The sequence below is a fragment of the Schistocerca nitens genome, chromosome 2, assembly GCF_023898315.1.
Source record: "Schistocerca nitens isolate TAMUIC-IGC-003100 chromosome 2, iqSchNite1.1, whole genome shotgun sequence".
Taxonomy (NCBI): Eukaryota; Metazoa; Arthropoda; class Insecta; order Orthoptera; family Acrididae; genus Schistocerca; species Schistocerca nitens.
This window is the reverse complement of record NC_064615.1, coordinates 461,719,745-461,741,409: the sequence shown is the minus strand read 5'-3', so window position 1 is coordinate 461,741,409 and position 21,665 is coordinate 461,719,745. Positions and strand designations below refer to the sequence as shown.

General features: G+C 45.7%; 1 protein-coding gene across 1 annotated transcript in view; it reads left to right on the top strand.

Moving 5' to 3' along the window:
* Positions 1–21,665, top strand: part of LOC126235093 (SET domain-containing protein SmydA-8) — a 349,448-nt gene that overhangs the window by 265,300 nt on the left and 62,483 nt on the right. The window contains exon 7 of the mRNA XM_049943826.1: positions 6,746–7,010. Coding sequence (XP_049799783.1) covers positions 6,746–7,010 — 265 coding nt within the window. The remainder of the gene's footprint in view (positions 1–6,745; positions 7,011–21,665) is intronic.

Genomic DNA, 21,665 nt, shown 5'->3' with positions numbered 1-21,665 from the left:
TCAACATTGTCAAAAGCTTTCTGTAAGTTTACAAATACTATAAACGTAGGTTTGCCTTTCCTTAATCTTTCTTCTAAGATAAGTCGTAAGGTCAGTATTGCCTCACGCGTTCCAATCTTTCTACGGAATCCAAACTGACTTCCCCGAGGTTGGGTTCTGCCAGTTTTTCCATTCGTCTGTAAAGAATTCGCGTTAGTATTTTGCAGCTGTGACTTATTAAACTGATAGTTCGGTAATTTTCACATCTGTCAACACCTGCTTTCTTTGGGATTGGAATTATTATATTCTTCTTTATGTCTGAGGGTATTTCGCCTGTCTCATAGATCTTGCTCACCAGATGGTAGAGTTTTGTCAGGACTGGCTCTGCCAAGGCTGTCAGTAGTTCTTGCTGCCTTCACTACTTCATCCCTCAGAGCTACCCATTCTTCTTCTACTGTATTTCTTTCCCCCAATCCTGTCAATTGTTCCCTTATGCTCTCCCTGAAACTCTGTACAACCTCTGGTTTAGTCAGTTTATCCAGGTCCTATCTCCTCAAATTCCCACCTTTTTGCAGTTTCTTCAGTTTTAATCTACATTTCAACACCAATAGATTGTGGTCAGAGTCCACACCTGCCTCTGGAAATGTCTTACAATTTAAAACCTAGTTCCTAAATCTCTGTCTTACCATTGTATATTCTTTTATGATTCTTGAAGCAAGTGTTAACTATGATTAAGTTATGCTCTGTGCAGAATTCTACCAGACGGCTTCTTCTTTCATTTCTTTCCCCAAATCCATATTCACCCACTATGTTTCCTTCTCTCCCTTTTCCTACACCCATGACTATTAAATTTTCGTCTCCCTTCGCTATCTGAATAATTTCTTTTATCTCATCATACATTTCATTAATTTCTTCATCATCTGCAGAGCTACGAGTAGTTGGCATATAAACTTGTAATACTGTAGTAGGCGTGGGCTTTGTGTCTATCTTGGCCACAATAATGCGTTCACTATGCTGTTTGTAGTAGCTTAACCACACTCCTATTTTTTTTATTCATTATTAAACCCACTCCTTCATCACCCCTATTTGATTTTGTATTTATAACCCTATATTCACCTGACCAAAAGTCTTGTTCCTCCTGCCACCGAACTTCAGTAATTCCCACTATATCTAACTTTAACCTATCCATTTCCCTTTTTAAATTTTCTAACCTACCTGCCCGATTAAGGGATCTAACATTCCACACTCCGATCCGTAGAACGCCAGTTTTCTTTCTCCTGATAACGACGTCCTCCTGAGTAGTCCCCGCCCGGAGATCCGAATGGGGGACTATTTTACCTCCGGAATATTTTACCCAAGAGGACGCCATCATCATTTAACCATACCGTAAAGCTGCATGCTCCCGGGAAAAATTACGGCTGTAGCTTCCCCTTGCTTTCAGCCGTTCGCAGTACCAGCACAGCAAGGCCGTTTTGGTTAGTGTTACAAGGCCAGATCAGTCAATCATTCAGATTGTTGCCCCTGCAACTACTGAAAAGGCTGCTGCCCCTTTTCAGGAACCACACGTTTGTCTGGCCTCTCAACAGATACCACTCCGTTGTCGTTGCACCTACGGTACGGCCATCTGTATCGCTGAGGCATAGCTTGTATGCATCTGTCTGATGTTTTCAGAAAAGGTTCCAGGGCGGTAAACTCGCGTTCCGATAGCCCTAAGGACCCTTGGTTTAATCGACCTGCCCTGCCATATTGGAAAATGTAAGATTGTCAATAGACACCTTTTTCTACTAAAATGGTTCTCTTCATGAGGATATCAAGGAAGATGCAGGGAGCCCTTTCCTAAAAGGGTGGTGCGTTTCCCACCACCCAACAAGTTGGAGAAGCACTGTTTCCCATGATTTGACTGGTTGGTATGCATATTGTTTTGCATGCAGGGGAACGTCAGTTAACATCTTTTTTCCAAAATACACATAAATCAGTCAATCTATCATCTTAAGAATAAAGAAGGACAGACTGATCGGTCTCATACTCTTGGCATAGGTATGATAGTTCCCCCTGGATTCGGAATGGAAACAACCCTGACGTCCTCCAAGAATTAGGAATGATTCCTGCTCATAGGCTAGCTCTAAACAGCCTACATAAGGAGTTTAACTAAACCCTTTTCTGTTTGTTGCAGTAGAACTGGAAAGATTCCATCTAGGCCTTGTTAGTTGATTGGTTGAAAGATTCCTATTTACCACTGGATTTGTTTGAAACCGACATATTCTCTGGCTGATTACCTTTAAATCAGTGCTTCTCAGGAACTGAATCTTGGTCTATGTTGCCTACCAGAGCCCATTGAGGTAAATGAGCCTGCAGAAGCATCAAACATCTCATACCCTGTCCCTGTATACTCACCATCCTCCTTCCTTAGAGTACATCCTGGATTAGTTGATATTCTGGTGAGGATTTTGCAGCATTTTGTGCAAATAGCTATATCTTCCACTTCCTCATAGAATACCTTCCAGGATGATAGCTTCGCCTACTTCATCGCAAGGTTGTATTTGCAACGGCCTCCCGCTATTTTCCCCATTCTCATTTTCTTCTTGCAAGATTGAACAGTCGTCTTACCTGCTTCCTTTGCAACTCCAGTTCTTTTTTCAACCATGATACTTTCCCGTTTGTGAACTTCTTGGTGACTGGGCAGTTTTCTAAATACGAGGTTATAATGGAAGACATCAATGCGTCTGACATACCCTCAACATCTACTAGATTCCTTATGGAAGTTCTGACTTCACATAAGCGTGAGGTGACGCCTTTCCTCTGAGTCCCAGTCTGATTTCGTAGGATTCCTATAGGCCATGGCCTGTTTAACACCCGTTTCAACTTCATACTTAATGTACATATGGTTAGTTAAGGATGGCTGCAATGCCACATGCCCGTTGTTTAACGTAGAATGTCAATTATTTCTTTCTTTCTTATGTCCCTGAACGTAGGTCCCCTGCCGCTATTCAGGATCTCCGAGCTGTTCTCGAGCAAAAATTCTCAACAGATTGTGTGCATTGGCATAACAACCAACCAGCAGTTCTTCATTCTGTGTGAGGAGCTGTGTACTAGTCGCCTCATTTTCTGCGAACGAGGAATACTGTCTTCTTAAGGAAGGTAAGCTGAGACCAATACAATATCTCACGTGCTTCCATCGTTAACTCCCTGGAACAGAAGTCCGCCATGGGCATGAATGACATTACGTTCTTAAAATAAATGCATATTCTGGAACACTTCAGATTTTTAGCATAAATCAACTTGCCTGCAGTTCCTGCGAGGCCTTTATGTAGAGAGGGTCCGTGGATCAGGGCCACGCGCATCTCCTGTCTTCTTAGAAGACGACTTAGGGTGGCAGTTTCCCCCTTACAGTATTGCAGGTTTATCCGCAGCACTTGCAGCCTCCACATTGACGCCATCGTCGCTTCCGATGTCTGATTATCATGACGGTAACCCGTATGAACCGTAAGTATAATTTGAAGTCCTGTTAGCGCACTACCGTCAGGGATATTTCGCCGACTACCACAACAAGGGTCTATTGATTACCCTCCAATTCCCTGGCGAGACCTTTTGGTTGCGCACTTGTACTTTGTCGAACAGAGTTTTAGCAGGAGTATCCTTGAGAAGTTTCGATATCCCGATTGATATCTTTGCGGCCCTGTAGAACTCAGCTGTTGACAAGCAAAGGAGCCTCCTCCCATGAAAATATATTGGGCATTATCTGCTTAACGCAATCCTCTATTTCCATATCCTCGCCGACATAGAAGAGAGCATCCTTGTCCAGATAGACCCTCCTGAATATGAGGCCTTTACCCAGAAACAGACGTCTTTCAAGCTTTGTTTCGCTTGTACAAAACTATGTTCTTTAGGGGCCCAGCGGATAACATGAAATCTCACATGCAGGGGATAGGCAAAATAATGTGAACACCTGTACTTACTTGGGAATGCTCTATTGCCCGTAACACAGCTGCGATTCTTCTTGCAGCACTGGCATGTAATGATTGTATAGTCTCCAGTGGAATGTTATGCCACTCTTCGATCAGAGCCTCTTCTAAGTCCTGTAGTGGCGAGGGAGGCGGAAACCTTGTCTGGAGTATGCGCTCCAGTACTGCCCACAAGGGTTCGTTAATGTTCAAGTCCGGAAGCCGTGCTGGCCAAGGAAGACGCTGCAGTTCAGATGCATGCTCCTCATACCACGGTTGTACTGTCCTGGCTGTGTGTATGGGTGCATTATCGTCCTGAAATATGGGATCATTATTGAGGAACAACATTTAAATCATGGTGTGCACCTGCTCACCTAAAATTTTCCTAGTCGTTGTCTGTAACACTGCTCTTGAGAGTAATGATGGGGCCAGCAGAACACCATGATATTGCCACCCACACCGTCACACTTCCACCTCCATGCTTAAACGTTGTAACCAAGGAATCGGGATTGAAGGTTTCTTTTGGCGTTCTCCAGACGTAAACCCGGCCCGCTGCTAGAAATAACGAAAACGTTGAGTGGTCGGACCACATGACATCTTTCCACCGATCAGCCGTCCAGGATTTATGCTCCCGACACCATGTTTTACGCTACTTTGCGTTGGTCGCCGTCAGTAATGGTTTCGGTATAGCAGCTCGTCCGTGAATATTTGCTTTATGGAGTTCACGGCGGACAGTGTCGATGGATACGGGTCTCGAAGATAGCTGTTGAGCTCTGCAGTCGCTTTAGCAGCCGCAGTTTTGTGTTGTTTTGGCACAATTCGTATTAGCGTACGACGATCTCTGTCATTTAGTTTTTATTTGATCCCACTATTAAGTTTACACGATGATGTCTTTCCATGTTTCGTGTAGGCTGTCATGGCTGTTGAAACAGATGTTCTTGAAAGATGCAATAAGTTGTCTGTCTCGGTTACTGCTGTTCCGGCTAATAGGGCTCCCACAATCTTCCCTCTTTGGAACTCTGTTAGGTCTTTCGTTGCGCGTCTACCTCGGCCCCTGAACGCAAATACGAAATGTGCAGTACTCGTAAAAAATCTGCACTGATGCCTAGTCCGTACTGAACACGCACAGTCCAACGCAATACGTGCCTTACCTGCGTTGTTGACCGTCAGATGCAAAGAACCCATTTTTTTACTACCACTGTTCACATTATTTTGTCTATCCCCTGTATGTACGCAGGAACACTAGATGCACTCCTGGAAATGGAAAAAAGGACACATTGACACCGGTGTGTCAGACCCACCATACTTGCTCCGGACACTGCGAGAGGGCTGTACAAGCAATGATCACACGCACGGCCCAGCGGACACACCAGGAACCGCGGTGTTGGCCGTCGAATGGCGCTAGCTGCGCAGCATTTGTGCACCGCCGCCGTCAGTGTCAGCCAGTTTGCCGTGGCATACGGAGCTCCATCGCAGTCTTTAACACTGGTAGCATGCCGCGACAGCGTGGACGTGAACCGTATGTGCAGTTGACGGACTTTGAGCGAGGGCGTATAGTGGGCATGCGGGAGGCCGGGTGGACGTACCGCCGAATTGCTCAACACGTGGGGCGTGAGGTCTCCACAGTACATCGATGTTGTTGCCAGTGGTCGGCGGAAGGTGCACGTGCCCGTCGACCTGGGACCGGACCGCAGCGACGCACGGATGCACGCCAAGACCGTAGGATCCTACGCAGTGCCGTAGGGGACCGCACCGCCACTTCCCAGCAAATTAGGGACACTGTTGCTCCTGGGGTATCGGCGAGGACCATTCGCAACCGTCTCCATGAAGCTGGGCTACGGTCCCGCACACCGTTAGGCCGTCTTCCGCTCACGCCCCAACATCGTGCAGCCCGCCTCCAGTGGTGTCGCGACAGGCGTGAATGGAGGGACGAATGGAGACGTGTCGTCTTCAGCGATGAGAGTCGCTTCTGCCTTGGTGCCAATGATGGTCGTATGCGTGTTTGGCGCCGTGCAGGTGAGCGCCACAATCAGGACTGCATACGACCGAGGCACACAGGGCCAACACCCGGCATCATGGTGTGGGGAGCGATCTCCTACACTGGCCGTACACCACTGGTGATCGTCGAGGGGACACTGAATAGTGCACGGTACATCCAAACCGTCATCGAACCCATCGTTCTACCATTCCTAGACCGGCAAGGGAACTTGCTGTTCCAACAGGACAATGCACGTCCGCAAGTATCCCGTGCCACCCAACGTGCTCTAGAAGGTGTAAGTCAACTACCCTGGCCAGCACGATCTCCGGAGCTGTCCCCCATTGAGCATGTTTGGGACTGGATGAAGCGTCGTCTCACGCGGTCTGCACGTCCAGCACGAACGCTGGTCCAACTGAGGCGCCAGGTGGAAATGGCGTGGCAAGCCGTTCCACAGGACTACATCCAGCATCTCTACGATCGTCTCCATGGGAGAATAGCAGCCTGCATTGCTGCGAAAGGTGGATATACACTGTACTAGTGCCGACATTGTGCATGCTCTGTTGCCTGTGTCTATGTGCCTGTGGTTCTGTCAGTGTGATCATGTGATATATCTGACCCCAGGAATGTGTCAATAAAGTTTCCCCTTCCTGGGACAATGAATTCACGGTGTTCTTATTTCAATTTCCAGGAGTGTATATTTCAGGGAACCGGGAATTTTGTGAGTAGAGCAAAATGCGTGGCTGAAGCTTACGGTTCCCGTAGCATCTCAGCAGTACTGGTGAAAGTTGTTGTTGTTCGTGCGTGTACTGGATTCGTGGGCAGCGCGGGCGCGTCATGGTGTGAGCAGGTGCTGCAGCAGCTGGAGGCGGCGGGCGCGGAGCTGTCGGCGCTGCCGCGGGGCGACGCGGAGCGCTGCTGGCAGTTCGTGCGGCGCCACGAGGCGGTGGCGCGCCTCGCCGACGACCACTTCTACCTGACCGAGGCGCGCCTCGCGCTGGCCCAGCTGCTGGGCCAGGGCCCAGCCGGCGTCGCCGCGCTGCCCGAGGACCACCTGCGCGCCAAGGAGGCTCTGTGTCGCAGGCTGCTGCGGCTCGTCACCGTGCTCTGCCCTGGTACGCACTGCTTGTCTACCCTCGAAACCAAAACACAGGGATTAAAATACCGACCAACGAAACACTGTTGTCCTGGTACAGTAAAAATATAGTTAAAATATTTTTTAGCGGTCACAGCTTTAATGGAGATCATCGTGTATCATTAAGTTACAGGCAAGGAAGCCAGATTCAGTCGAATAAGGCTAGATTAAGAGTTGTGATTGTGTGCCTCTAACCATTCCCCTGTCCATGTTTCGATCCCTTGATAATATTGTCAACAACACACACTGAGACACGAAAGTTTTACAAGTCATATAATATCCTTGCAGGGTCCTATTTACATGTAGAGTATCTATGCTGCTGCAAAGCCACTCGCATCATAAATGGGACGCCATAAATCCATACATTTACAAAAATGGATGTACATATGCATACATGTTCCATATCTTCTCCTAAAGCAGTGGATCGATTTCAGCTAAATGTTACTTACTGCATGGAAAGAAATACTGAGGGTGTAAGAACCAGCAATCTCCTACTGCGGTGGAGGCGACTACGTGAAGAGAGATATGGAGAAGAGAAGATGGAGAAAGGGGGGAAGGAGGAGATGGACACAGAGAAGAGAAGATGGTTGACAGAAACAGAGGGAGGGGGGATTGGACAGTAAAGGAAAAGGACTGAGAAAAGGGGAAGGAGATTGTAGGGGAAGGGGAGATATAAAGAGAGAGGGCAGGAGGAAATAGGCAGAGTGTGGAGGTGGAAGAGTTGGAGAGAGAGTGGGAAAAAGTGGACATGGACAGAGATACTCGGGAAGAAGAAATGGATAGAGAGTGGGGGATTGGGGAGGTAGGCAGACGGGACAAGATGATATGAACAGCGAGGGAGAGGAGGACAAAGAGAGGGCAGGAGGAGATGAACATGGACAGGTGGAGGCCGAAATCGACAGGAAGAGAACGATAAGATGGAATTAGAAGGGGCGAGGAGGAGATGGAGAAGGGAAGACAAGATGGACTTATAACGGCAGGATGAGATAGGTCGAGGGGGAAGGAGCAGATTGATAGAGGGAGAGGAGGAGCAGATGGAGTGTGAGAGAAGGAGGACAAATGGACAGAGCTAAAGTCAGGGCGTAAAGAGTGGGGGTGCGTAGGGGATAGGTAGAAACAGGGGGAGGAAGAGATGGACGTAGAGAAGGGGAGAAGAGAGAATGAGAGGGGTAAGTAGGATATTGTCTAATAGAAGATTGCAGTAAATACATACCCAGGAAATACTTGGCTAGTATTTGAAATAAAATTAAAGACTTTCTTTCAATTATGTGGCGCACGCCCTCTGAAGACTGTAAAAGACATAGATAGAATTACACAGCCTCACGGAAAAGTGAAGCACCTAGAAAGGGAGGAGGAAACGGAACTAAACTTCACAGATAGAGAGGGTGTCTCATGTTATTGCAATGATTACAAAATCGAGTCAATTTTACAAACAACTTGCCATTATGCGTCCATATATCAGTTGCACCCTCTCTGGCCTGGATGCATGCACTGATTGGTTTGGGATGAGTGTCATAAAACCACTGAATCCTCTCTTGAGGCAAGCTGCAACTGATACTCGATATCCTGGATACTGACTCACGGACGGACTTGACATCCGAGCTGGCCCCACACATGTTCTACAGGGGACAGATGTGGGAATCTGGCTGGCCACAGAAGTACCTCTACATCACGCAGACAGTTCATGCAGAGACACGTCACGTGTGGACAAGCATTGTTCTGTTCAAAAATGGCACAATACTGTCGCATGAGAGATACATGTCAGTGACACACCGTTGTGCTACTAGAATTTTCTCAACAACTATTCCCTGTGACCCGAAGCCATACACAGTGGTTCTCCACATCATGACGCTAGGAGTAACACCTGGACCTCTCGCCAGATCGCCGGCACACCCGCCGACAATGGTGATCTAGGATAGTGCAGAACCGCCCTCATTGCTATACTCAGCGCGAAGCCACTCATCAGCACTGCACACTTTCCGGTCACGGCACCATTCCAAACTCAGACTCTTGTGTTCTGGTGTTAACAGCGGCCTACCCATCGGACGGTAATTCCGTAGTCCAGCTGCTGCTGCTGCTCTCTGACCAAAGCTGAAAGATAACACAGATTGTCACAAGGAGTCCATAACGTGTTGCCGGGTGGCAGGTGCAAATGTTACCGTGTGCTTGGTGCTCAACACGGCGTACCTCCCTTGTGGTGGTCACATGTGGTCAACTGGAAACTTGCAGATCTACAGTATATGCCTTCCCCCCACTTCATCAGGCCACTGTCACATCTGAATGTCTTACAAATCTGCATACAGCACGATTCGACCAGACGGCCAAATGGAGACCCACTATGACGCCCCATTGAAACTCTGTCAGAAGCTGCTGATGCTGTCTCATACGAGTAGCCGGCATCTCAATGTTCGTCTCAGCGATCACTCAACTTCTGACGATGTTCACGCGCCTTATATACCCTATGTGCCGGATTGAGATACCTGTTTCAGGTGGGAGATTTTAAGATTAAGCACTGGAGAAGTGTCTCTGATTTGCTGATATTCACTCAAAAATAAAATAAATTAAAAACAAAAATAAAAAACGACGCTACACGAAAGAATTATCCGAATGGAACGGAATTCGATAGATGTGATGTCCTTGTACAGCAAACAAACGATTACAATATCAGAAAAACTAGATGATTTATTCAAGAGAAGGAGCACAAACTGAGAAAGTCAGTAATGCGCTGGTCCACCTCTGGCCCTTATGCAAGCATTGGCTGATAGAGTTGTTGGATGTCCTTTTGAGGGATGTCAAGCCGCATTCTGTCCGACTGGCGCGTTATATTGTCGAAATCCCGAGCTGATTGGAAGGCCCTGCCCATAGAACTGAAAACGTTCTCAATTGGGGAGAGACCCGGTGACCTTGCTGGCAAAGGTAGGGTTCGTAGAGTATGAAGACAAGCAATAGAAACTCACGTCGTGTGCGGGCGGGCATTATGTTGCTGAAATGTAAGCCCAGGATGGCTTGCCATGAAGACGGGGGAGAGGGCGGGGGTAAGGGGCGTAGAATATCGTCGACGTACCGCTACCGCTGTGCGGTAATGAAGCTGCGGATGACAACCAAAGGGGTCCTGCTACGAAATGAATTGACACCCCAGGCCATCACTCACCGATGTCGTGCCGTATGGCGGGCGACAATCAGGTTGGTATCCCACCACTTTTCGGGGTGTCTCCACAAGCGTCTTCGCTGGTTATCGAAGTTTATTTCGCAGTAGAATTCATTATTGAAGACAATTCTACTACACTCAACGAGGTTCCAGACCGAAGACGTTTTATGCTGAATACTTTTAAGTTTCGACTGTTTTCATCTTTTAATCTGATTTAATTCATCAAATCATACAGTTACACTTATACAGTAAGAATAGACGTTAAATGCTGCTTTGTAGGCTTTCAATTCGAAAATTGTTTTAAAATTCTTTTTATTTGTGAGTTAGTTTCCACAAAATATTCAAAACATTCTGTGGCACGCCAGAGCTTTCAGTTTAGGAGTCTATAGATACTAGGCAAGACGGTTAGCCCTGATTGTAGTTCCAGAAGTACTTGCAATCAAAGTCAAACAGTACTTCCATTCTCACTCACACTCGTCAGTGCCTTAACTGTGGGCTGTTTTAAATCACGAGGGGCTCTTAGCACTGATCAGCTGTGGGACCGCTATTTGCCAATTTGGATTCGTGTTTCTATTGTATTACTTTACTTCCATGCAATATGTAAAGTTATTGCTTAAAAAATTATTTCTGCTATTTAAGTAGTAACAGTTACTACGATCATCTGTTTTTCAACCATTATCTCAGTAATATAAACACTGTTAACCAATTGCCCATCACAGTTTAGCGTATACACCGAAACTGAAAAAGTGCCCACGGTTCCCCGCTCTTGTTTCCATTAAATGGGAAGAGTACCGTAGCCTCTGATTTTTACCATCGCTCGATTAACCAGCAAACAGAAATGACACTTTCTTGCCTTTACAGGCGTTGACTTGTGGACATTTAGTCGAAACTAATTACCAATTACTACAGTCCATGTTTAAAAAGTAAAATGCATCTTATTAAAAACTTTGGGTGGAAAAAGTTACGCAGAACGCCCCAAAGTAAAGTGGCACACACTAAACGGTCGCGGCACACCGGTTAGGAGAGCCTCATCTGTGTTGCTCACAGCGGTGGACACTGGAAATTTAACACTGCGAGATTCCGCAGAACAGAATGAGAGCACAGGCTCGTCTAAATGGGCTGTATGTTAAGATACCCTGGTGCCTCTGACCACATACCATGAAAGTGTTGCATTCTTCTCCGGCAGTGCAGATGTTTCCGCAGACCACAATCAAAAAAATCCTCATATCTTCCGTTCTTCTCTCCTTTCTTGAAAATCTTCTTCCACAGTTTTGGTTTTCTCTTCCACCTTCTTGTACTGTTTTCTGCACTCTGGATATGCTACCATGGTCTTTAAGTAGCGTCTATATGCACGATGTTTCTGTGTATTGTTCGTTGCCCGTACCAATACGACGTCATTACTGTCCACGACAACAGTCCTTTTTACATTGGCAATTCCTCAAAATTGTTTCTCTTTAATTCCATTTCGTCACAGTACATCCTTCCTAACTCTTCTGCACACGTCGCAGTACTTAAAAAACTTCTTCACCACGTTACATGACCGTCCCTGCGCTAATGAACTTCTGTCAGCATTACTTTCGTCTCATACGTCTATTACACACTGAAGCGCCAAAGAAAGTGCTATAGGCATGCGTATTTAAATACACAGAATGTAAACAGGTAGAATACGGCCCTGCGGTCGGCAACGCCTGTATATGACGAATAGTGTCTGGCGCAGTTGTTACAACGGTTACTGCTGCAACAATGGCATGTTATCAAGATTTAAGGGGGTTTGAACGTGATGCTATAGTTGGCTCACGGGCGGTGGGACACAGCATGTCCGAGGTAGCCATGAAGTGGAGATTTTCCCGTACGACCATTTCACGAGTGTACCGTGAATATCAGGAATCCGGTAAAACATCAGATCTCCGACATCACTGGGGCCAGAAAGAGATCCTGCAAGAACGGGACCAACTACTAATGTAGAGAAACTCTCAGCGTGACAGAAGTGCAACCCTTCCGCAAAGTGCTGCAGATTTAAATGCTGGGCAATCAAAAAGTGCCAGCATGAAGACCATCCAAAGATACGGGCTTTCGGAGCCGAAGGCCCCTTGTGTACCCTTCATGACTGCACGACTCAAAGCTTTACGTCTCGCCTGGGCCCGTCAACACCGATATTGGACTGTTGATGACTAGAAATATATTTCCTGGTCGGACGAGTCTCGTTTCAAATTGTATCGAGAAGATGGACGTGTACGGGTATGGACACAACCTCATGAATCCATGGACCCTGCTTGTCAGTAGGGGGCTGTTCAAGCTGGTGGAGGCTTTGTAACAGTGTGAGGCGTGTGCAGTTGGAATGATATGGGACCCCTGTACTTCTAGATACGACTCTAACAGGTGACACCTACGTAAGCATCCTGTCTGATAACTTACGTCCATTCATCTCCATTGTGCATTCCGATAGACTTGGGCATTTCTAGCAGAACAATGCGACACCCCACACGTTCAGAATTACTACAGAGTGGCTCCAGGAACACTCTTCTGAGTTTAAACACTTCCTCTGGTCGCCAAACTCCCCAGACATGAACATTATAGAGCATATCTGGGATGCCTTGCAACGTGCTGTTCAGAAGAGATCTCCAACTCCTCATACTCTTACAGATTTATGGACAGCCCTGCAGGATTCATGGTGTCAGTTCCTTCCAGCACTAGTCGGACATTAGTCGAGTCCATACTGCATCGTATTGCTGCAATTCTGCGTGCTCGCGGGGGCCGTACACGATATTAGGGAGGTGTACCAGTTTCTTTTGCTCTTCAGTGTATAACATGGATAAGGACTTGGACCTAGCAAGTGTGGTACACTGGTGTCCAAAACATAAGCACAAAAGTAGCTTTCTCACGATGTTTCACTGCCAAGTGAAATAGCTCCATGAAACTTGGACCATACATAGAAAGAACGACTACAGTATAGTACAAAAGGTAACAAAGAAATATGCAACGAGACGAACGGACATGACATTTTTACGAAAAGACAATAATTACACTGAAGTCACCACGATTTATAATTGTCTCCTGGTTAACAAAAGGCGGGACATGGTATGGGGTGTATGATTAAATGGACGGTAATGCACGCTCTACAACGTGCTCCCGTGCTGTGGTCAGGAGTTCTTGTGACAGGGCGTTCCATTTCTTCACCAGAGCGCTTGACAACTGCTAGATGGTCGCTGGTGCGTGTGGCCGTGTTGAAGTACGCCTCCCCAACGCATCCCACAAGAGCTCGATGGGATTTAAGTTGGGCTAACGGGCATGTGAGTTCATTCGCGAATATCTTCTCGTTCCTACAGCTCTCCCACTTGCACTGTTCTATGAGGTCACGCACTGTCATCCATAAAAATGCAGTGGGGTTGAATGTAATCCTGAAAAACCGCACATGGAGAAGAAATACAGTGTTGGAATAACGTTGTCCGCTGAATGTACTGGGTACAAAGATTTGGAGATCAGTGCACCCGTACAACATTATTCATCCCTACACCATAACACTTGGATCACAAAGACGATCACGTTCCTGGGTGCATTAAGTGTTCTCATCTCTTGCCATATGAGGGTACGTCCAAAATCACCACAAGACTGAATCTGTTCTCATCCGAGAAGAGCACTCGACCCAGTCGTACACTTTGGAGCATCGCAAAGGGTTTCGCCACCGAGGCAGATGTGGACAGAAAACAATGTGCTGGTCCTCGAACAAAGAGGCCACCTTCATGCAGCCGCAGTGCCACTGTGGAGCGCAAGAATACGCCCCTTGCAATCCTGTTAAATGTGGCTGAAATTGCACCTTCTGTTTGACGCGGTTCCCTTCGTGCCTGTTGCTAAACGTAGCGTGATGTGCTGCTGTAGCTGGCCCTGGTCGACTATCTCCTCTCCTTCAGGCAGCGGTGTTTGTGGTTTGGAACGCTCCCCATGCAAGTGAAGCAATGCTATGAAAAATACCAAACTCTTGGACTATACTCGTTACACTTCGTCCTTCTTCTAGGCTCCTGATGATTCTTCATAATGTGAGGTCAGAGATATGTTGTCTCCGGGTCATATCATAATGAAGAACACAACCACAGTGCACTGTAACTGCTCGCTGATTGATATAAACCGTCTTTTCCCGTTCCTTCAGCTGCTTCGTGTCGCGGGGCCAGCAGTATTTTGCGCTACAGCCACGCTGGCCTCTGGCCACGTGACAGCCACTTTTTTTTTGTTTTTTTTTTTTTTTGGGCGCCTAGGAGATCTATGGTAACATTCTCCGGCATCTTTTTTCCTTTCTGCCGAGTAGTTAATACATTGAAGAGCCAAAGAAACTGGTACACCTGTTTAATGTCGTGGAGGGCACCCGCAAACACGCAGATGTGCCGCATCACGACGTGCTAAGGACCCGACTAATGTCTGAAGTAGTGCTGGAGGGAATTGACACAATCAGTCCCGCACGGCTGTCCATAAATCCGTAAGAGTACGACGGGGTGGAGATCTCATCTGAAGGCATGCCAGATGTGATCAATGTGGGTAGTTTGGTGGACAGCGGAAGTGTTTAAACTCAGAAGAGTGTTCCTGGAGCCGCTGTGTAACAATTATGGACGTGTGGCGTGTCGCAGCGTCCCGCTGGAATTGCCCAAGTCCGTCGGAATGCACAATGGACATCAACGGATGTAGGTGATCAGACAGGATGTTTACTTAGGTGTCACCTGTCAGAGTCGTATCTAGACGTATCAGGGGTCCCATATCACTCCAACTGCGCAAGCCCCACACCATTACGCAGCCTCCATGAACTTCAACAGTCCCTTGCTGACATGCAGCATCCATGGATTCAAGAGGTTATCTCCATACCCGTAGATGTCTATCCGCTCGAAACAATTTCAAACGAGACTCATCCGACCAGGCAGTAAGTTTCCAGTCTTCAACAGCCAATATGGGTGTTGACGGGCCCAGGCGAGGCGTAAAGCTTTGTGTCGTGCAGTCAACAAGCGTACACAAGTGGGCCTTCGACGCCCAAAAGCCATATCGATAATGTTTCGTTGTATAGTTCGCACGCTGACACTTTTTGATGGCCCAACATTGAAATCTGCAACAATTTTCGGAGGGGTTGCACTTCTGTAGCGTTGAACGACTCTCTTCAGTCGTCGTTGATCCCATTCTTGCAGGATCTTTTTCCGGCCGCAGCGATGTCGTAGATTTGATACTTTACCGGATTTCTGATATTCACTGTACACTCGTGAAATTGTCGTAAGGTAAAATCCCCACTGCTGTGTCCCATCGCTCGTGCGCCGACCGTAACATCACGTTGAGACTAACTTAAATCTTGATAACCTGCCATCGTAGTAGCAGTAAGCGATCTAACAACGCCACCAGACACTTGTTGTCTTATATAGGCATTGACGAATACAGCGTCGTATTCTGCCTGTTTACATATCTCTGTTTGTGAATACGTATGCCTATACTAGCTATTTTGGTGCTTCAGTGTATATTATGTTAATTTATCTAACTCGTACTTAACGTTTTGCAGAGCCGTTCATTTGACTACATATATCATAAAATTTACGTTGCATAAATTTACAAGAAAAAATACATTTACAATGAAGTTTTGCCGGCCACTGTGGCCGAGCGGTTCTAGGCGGTTCAGTCCGGAACCGTGTTGCTGCTACGGTCACAGGTTCGAATCCTGCCTCCTGCATGGATGTGTGTGATGTCCTTAGGTTAGTTAGGTTTAAGTAGTTCTAGGTATAGGGGACTGATGACCTCAGAAGTTAAGTCCCATAGTGCTTAGAGCCATTTGAATCATTTTTTTGAAGTTTTACATTATAGGATAAGTTCATTTTGTGTTAGTATGAAAGAAATCGGTAAATAAATCTGCAATATTTTTTCATGAAAAGAAAGGCAATTAGTGGAAGAAAGATACTATGAAACTAACACAGAGACGCTACGGTCGCAGGTCCGAATCCTGCCTCGGGCATGGATGTGTGTGTGATGTCCTTATGTTAGTTAGGTTTAAGTAGTTCTAAGTTCTAGGGCACTGATGACCTCGGCAGTTAAATTCCATAGTGATCAGAGCCATTTGAACCATTTTTTAACACAGAGAAATTACATAAGACAACATTCTCCCTCATATCGTAACTGTAATTTTTCTCTGGGCAAAAGGGACAGCGCAGAATCGGGGCTTTGAGGGCGAGTAGGAACACGAGCCACGTGCAAAACAGCCTCTCAACACATTATGGTTGTCACCGCTTTGGAAAATTTTCCTTGAAATTTATTGAGTCTAAAATCAAGTGCAGTTTCGAATAGGTACAATTTTTCATCATTAGCGCGCGATTATTAATCATAAGCTCTTTATTCACTAAACTTCCGTCGTGTTTTATTCATCTATCTCGTTACATTACTGCCCTTTGGATTCTTTAATTAACATATTTCCTTCCATCGCACTTCCACATCTTACCTTCTGTCACTTTCAGTAAACACTGAATTCAATATAAGTCGCTTCAGTCAAGATTTTTTCTACATCCCATCACGTCTTACTTCCGTACACGACTCTCGGCACCTACCATTTGGCTAACGCTCATACTTGTGAACGCACACGCGTTTAGTTAGAAAAACTCGCATTTTCGAGAGGACAATGACCAGCCAATATCCATCTCCCAGAGAAATAGGCACCCTAGTCGAGTACGCATTCTTACTCTAAAGGAGCTTATGTAGTTTCATACAGATCAAACATACAGAATCTGACATTAATTACTAGTGCAATTGCCAATGAACTTAAGCAACTGAATGCCCAACGTGACGTTTGCGTTTAGGGTGATTGACTGGTGATGCAGCTGAGACTCTGAGAGTGTTAGCTGATGTGCGGCTTCTGCGACAGCTTAGAGTGTCCTCGGGGCTTGTTGACGTGTTTGTGCCTCTCTCTCGCCGCCTCAATGCCCATCATTCCACACTGTCTGGTGGCCGTAGTACGAGAGGCTACACCACCCTCTACAGAAAGTCAGCTTTTCACATCCGCACCAAAATGCTTTAGATCATTCTATGAGCGGCCAGACAACTGATGCTATATATCATCCTCTAGGGAATACGAAGACCCGTCAGATTCTTCAAGAGAATCGGTATGTGCATGTGATCATAAGCTCCTTTAACGTTAAGAAAAGCGACGACGACAGTTTTTTTTCTTTTTTTTTCGTGTGAAAGGCTGAGATGATGTCCGTAACAAGAGAATATAGTTTGTCAATAGTCGCTTTGGCTTTTCTAAATCAGTACCGACTCCGAGCCATTAAACTATACTTTTCAAGCCATCCTTCCAATCTCATTTTGACTATTCTTTCTATCATTTTTACTACACAAGACGACAACGCAATCGGTTGGTAGTTATAGGAGTTATCTGGATGTTTCCCATTATTCAGAACTGGAATTATAACTTGCGTCTTCCAAGTTTCCAATAGGTCTTGTTTCACCCAATACTGATTAAAAATGAATAATAGCAAATCTTTTGCTTCCGTCGGCAGATTCCAAGCATAGCCCAAGTATAGGATAACGTATGGAATGAATACCAGGACAGCTATCACATGAAGTTTTAATAGCATCGTTTAGTTCTTCCTAATGGACGAAGCAAGATATGACGACAGTCATCTTCAACTGGAGGTGAATCTGACCGTTGGAGGAGCGATCTTATCAATAAATTCCACTATCCAAGAGGTTGCAATAGAAAGAGTGGACGGAAGACGTCTGTTTCTAGAAGCCTTTATTTAATATCAAATGTTGAACATACTCGTTGCTTTATCGAGTGAAGCACAAAATTTAATCCAGTTTTTCTTTTTTGTTTTTTCAGTAATATATTTACACGCTCATTTATTTTTCTCACTTCCACCTAATTATTCAAGTTAGGATTCTAGCGATAGGTTTTTATAGTAAGACAACGTTTTGCAACTTCTCTAGAGCAGTCGGGATTCCACCAAGGTGGGGTATGTTGCTTCATAACAGAAAACGCTTTTTTTCTTAGGAATGCTGATATCCGCTGCTGCTTCTACAGCATTTATTAAAATGTGGTGTGCTTCTTTTTCCTGTAGGTCGCTCTGTATAGTTTCGAGGTTTCTCAGAAGTGTGTCCCTGTATCTGTCCCAGTTGGCTTCTACAGTTTTCTACTAACTATTTGCATAAACTGTGTGTTTAGTATCAACATTTATATTAATCAAGTATTCTATTGGGAGATGATCTGATCCCAGTGAGTCAGTTTTAACGTACCAATTAGAAAGTTCAATAAAACAAGTGGTGCAAAGCGTTATATCTATTGCAGAATTCTACGGAAGGGCGTAGGTATTGTGGGAGCTCCATCGTTGACTATCACTAGGTTATTGTCTTCGATAACATCCATCAAAGCCCTGACATTCTTGTCAGTCACGTTTGCCCCACATGCAACATGATGGGATTCGGGTCACCACCTATTATAAATGGAGGCCGAAGCTGGTTCATCTCAAGCGATCTTTCACGATTCTATATTGGGGAGCTATATACAGAGAGGCTACGAAAAATTTTTTGTGAGCAACTTGTATTTGCACAGAAACTAATTCGATTTCATTGTTTCCTGAACTGAGCGGGAATCTTTTCTGCGGCAGCGCATTTTTTACTAATATAGCGACGTCACATTCCATCGAGATGGTCCACATTCCATCGAGATGGACCTCCCTTATTACGAAATAATTGTCCGGCCCCAGTAGCTGAGTGGTCAGCGCGACATAATGTCAATCTTAAGGGCCCGGGTTCGATTCCCGGCTGGGTCGGAGATCTCCGCTCAGGGACTGGGTGTTGTGTTGTGCTAATAATCATCATTTCATCTCCATCGACGCGCAAGTCGCCGAAGTGGCGTCAAATCGAAAGACTTGCACCAGGCGAACGGTCTACCCGACGGGAGGCCCTAGTCACACGACATTTACATTTTTTTTACGAAATAATTTTTAAAGCGAACAGTCTGCTGAGACTTGAACCATGTTTCGAATAACAGGACTATATCAGGCTGACTGATGAATAGTCCTCTTCGTATCCTTTCTCGGTTGGAATTGGCAAAGCTTGTGTTCCACTGCACTTCTTTTATAGGCTTCATAATTTAGACTGGGAGAGAATCAAAGATATCTGTTACGAGAAGCCTGATATCATTATCGCTCATAGTAATCTTTCGTCGCTTAGTTTGAATGACAATGTCTGTAACATTTATTATCTTATCGATTAGTTCTTGTGAACTAGAGACTGTCATTGATTAGGTACTTGAGAAATTGTTACCCTGTGAGCACCAGGGACATAGGGATTCTGAGTTGTTGGAGTGACAGCATATTGCGTGGTTTCGGTACTGAGACTACTCATGTGCATATTATGGTGTTCGCTTACTTCCACTTGTCGCTTGTTACGTCGCTGAGCAAAGTTAGTCTGAAGAGGATCAACCACACGTTTGGCACCAATCCCACTTGCGCACTGATAACCATGTAAGCTTGTCGTGGTCAGAGGCAAGAAAAGTTCTACAGTCTTGGTGAGCTGGCGCACTATTGTTTGGTTGAACGGAAGATATCGGCCCAGGATAGAAGAGCTGTTGTCCCCCTATGACGGAAGCGAAGGCTAGCTTACAAGTAATGTTCAGCACATCTCTGAAGTCTTTGTTATTTAACCTTGCTAGTTCCTGAGCTCCTCGGATATTCAGGACAGGATCGATCTGCGGACGGGTGTTGACCACCACAGTGAGAACAAATAACGACAGGTGAGATGTGGGAGTCTACAGAATGAGGTCCACTATATTTGTTGCATCTCATCTGAGACCGACACTGTATGCTGATTCGGCTGTATCGGAGGCAGTTAAAGCACAGCCTAACAGCTGGTACATAAGGTTCTATAGGACATCTAGTTCCATGAAAAGACACAGCGTACAGTAAAATTGGGGAGTCCAAGGTCAACAAGCAGGTCTGCAGTTTCAGAATTTGATGTTACCATTCATTACATATTGATTAGTAAACCTTCTAATGCCTATAACGGGGAATGTAGAGTGCACGACTTCCAAAATCTCTGCTTCTTCAAGACTTGTATCAACTTTTCTTATTACTCCATGTTTGTGAACAACGAAAGAAGGAATGTGAGCTTGTATATTTTTAGATTTGAATACTTCGCTGTTTAGTAAGAAATTGGCCTTTTCTGGAGTTTTTAATTCAACTTTCACTTTGGTTTTCCTGACAAAAGATAGGGGGCGTGTTCCGAAAGTAAGGTCCGATCGGTCACGAAATTTAAACCACCGTGAAAATCAAAAGTGTTTTATTTGCAATAGTTACCGACACCTGCCAGCAGTATCTCTACATAGTCGCCGCTCAGTGTAAGATAACTGTCGTAGCGTTGTACCAACTTTCCAATGCTCTCGTCATAGAAGGCAGCCGCCTGCACTTTTCGCCGATTCTCTACGCTGATCTGCAGTTAGTTGTCTGTGCCGAAACGTCGACTTCATAGCCAGCGGTTCACTTCAGCAAAGATGAAAATCAGAGGGTTGTATGGAGGGCGATCGAACACTTCCCGTCGAAAACGTTGCAGGGGTGCCCTCATTGCCCCTGCAGAGTGCGGCCGAGAACTGTCATGAAGAGGGAAATGCATTACAGTTGTGTTGTGTGGGTTGCATCTAATCAGGCGAAATCTCTCACGGGCACTCATACTTGGCGGGAGACACTGTTTTCTAGATATTTTTACGTGTCCACTGTGCGGTCAGAACTGAAAAGACAGACGTGACGCGATCAACGGGCATACTGGAGACACTGTCCAACACACCTGTGCAAAGCTTTATCGGATTTACACTGTAGTTTCGATTTCACGACCGATCGGAGCTTACTTTCGGAATACGCCTCGTATATTAATTATGGCATTCTTCATTTCAGGTAAGGAAAGATTCAAAATTTTCTCTAGAGCTATACGATGTTTTTATCCAAACTTTCCATATAAACTGTATATGGATCATGGTTTGTTCGTCGGTAGAAGCTAGAGGACCTTTGGGTCGGCACAAACTCTACAGAGAGACAGTTTCTAGCATTTGGTTGACAAGAATCACAAGCAGATCTGCATTTACATGGGGGTCAGATATATTTGAAACTATAGTGGGAGATGATACTTGGTTAGCTACTGCAATGAAGGTTTTTGGTTTTCTTAATTCCAGACTAACCTCACTTTGCCGCTTATTTCTCGTGCTTGAAAAACTGGGGGATTATTCTTCTGGCATCTCCATCTTCTCCTCTTCCGGGTGTATTTCAGATTCACTCCCAACGACCACTAAAGAGTGGCTGATGACATCCATCAGGGAGTCCAACGTAGTTCCTGGAGATGCTTGAAAAGAAACAGAAGCTTCGTGTAACCGCTGAGCAGCCAGCTGTTGTCAATGTTGACCAGTAGGGGCGTCGCCACCTCCTCCGTCATACGCCCCACCATACATGATGGGACTAGTCTCGTACGAGAGGGAATTCATAGACTGTTATA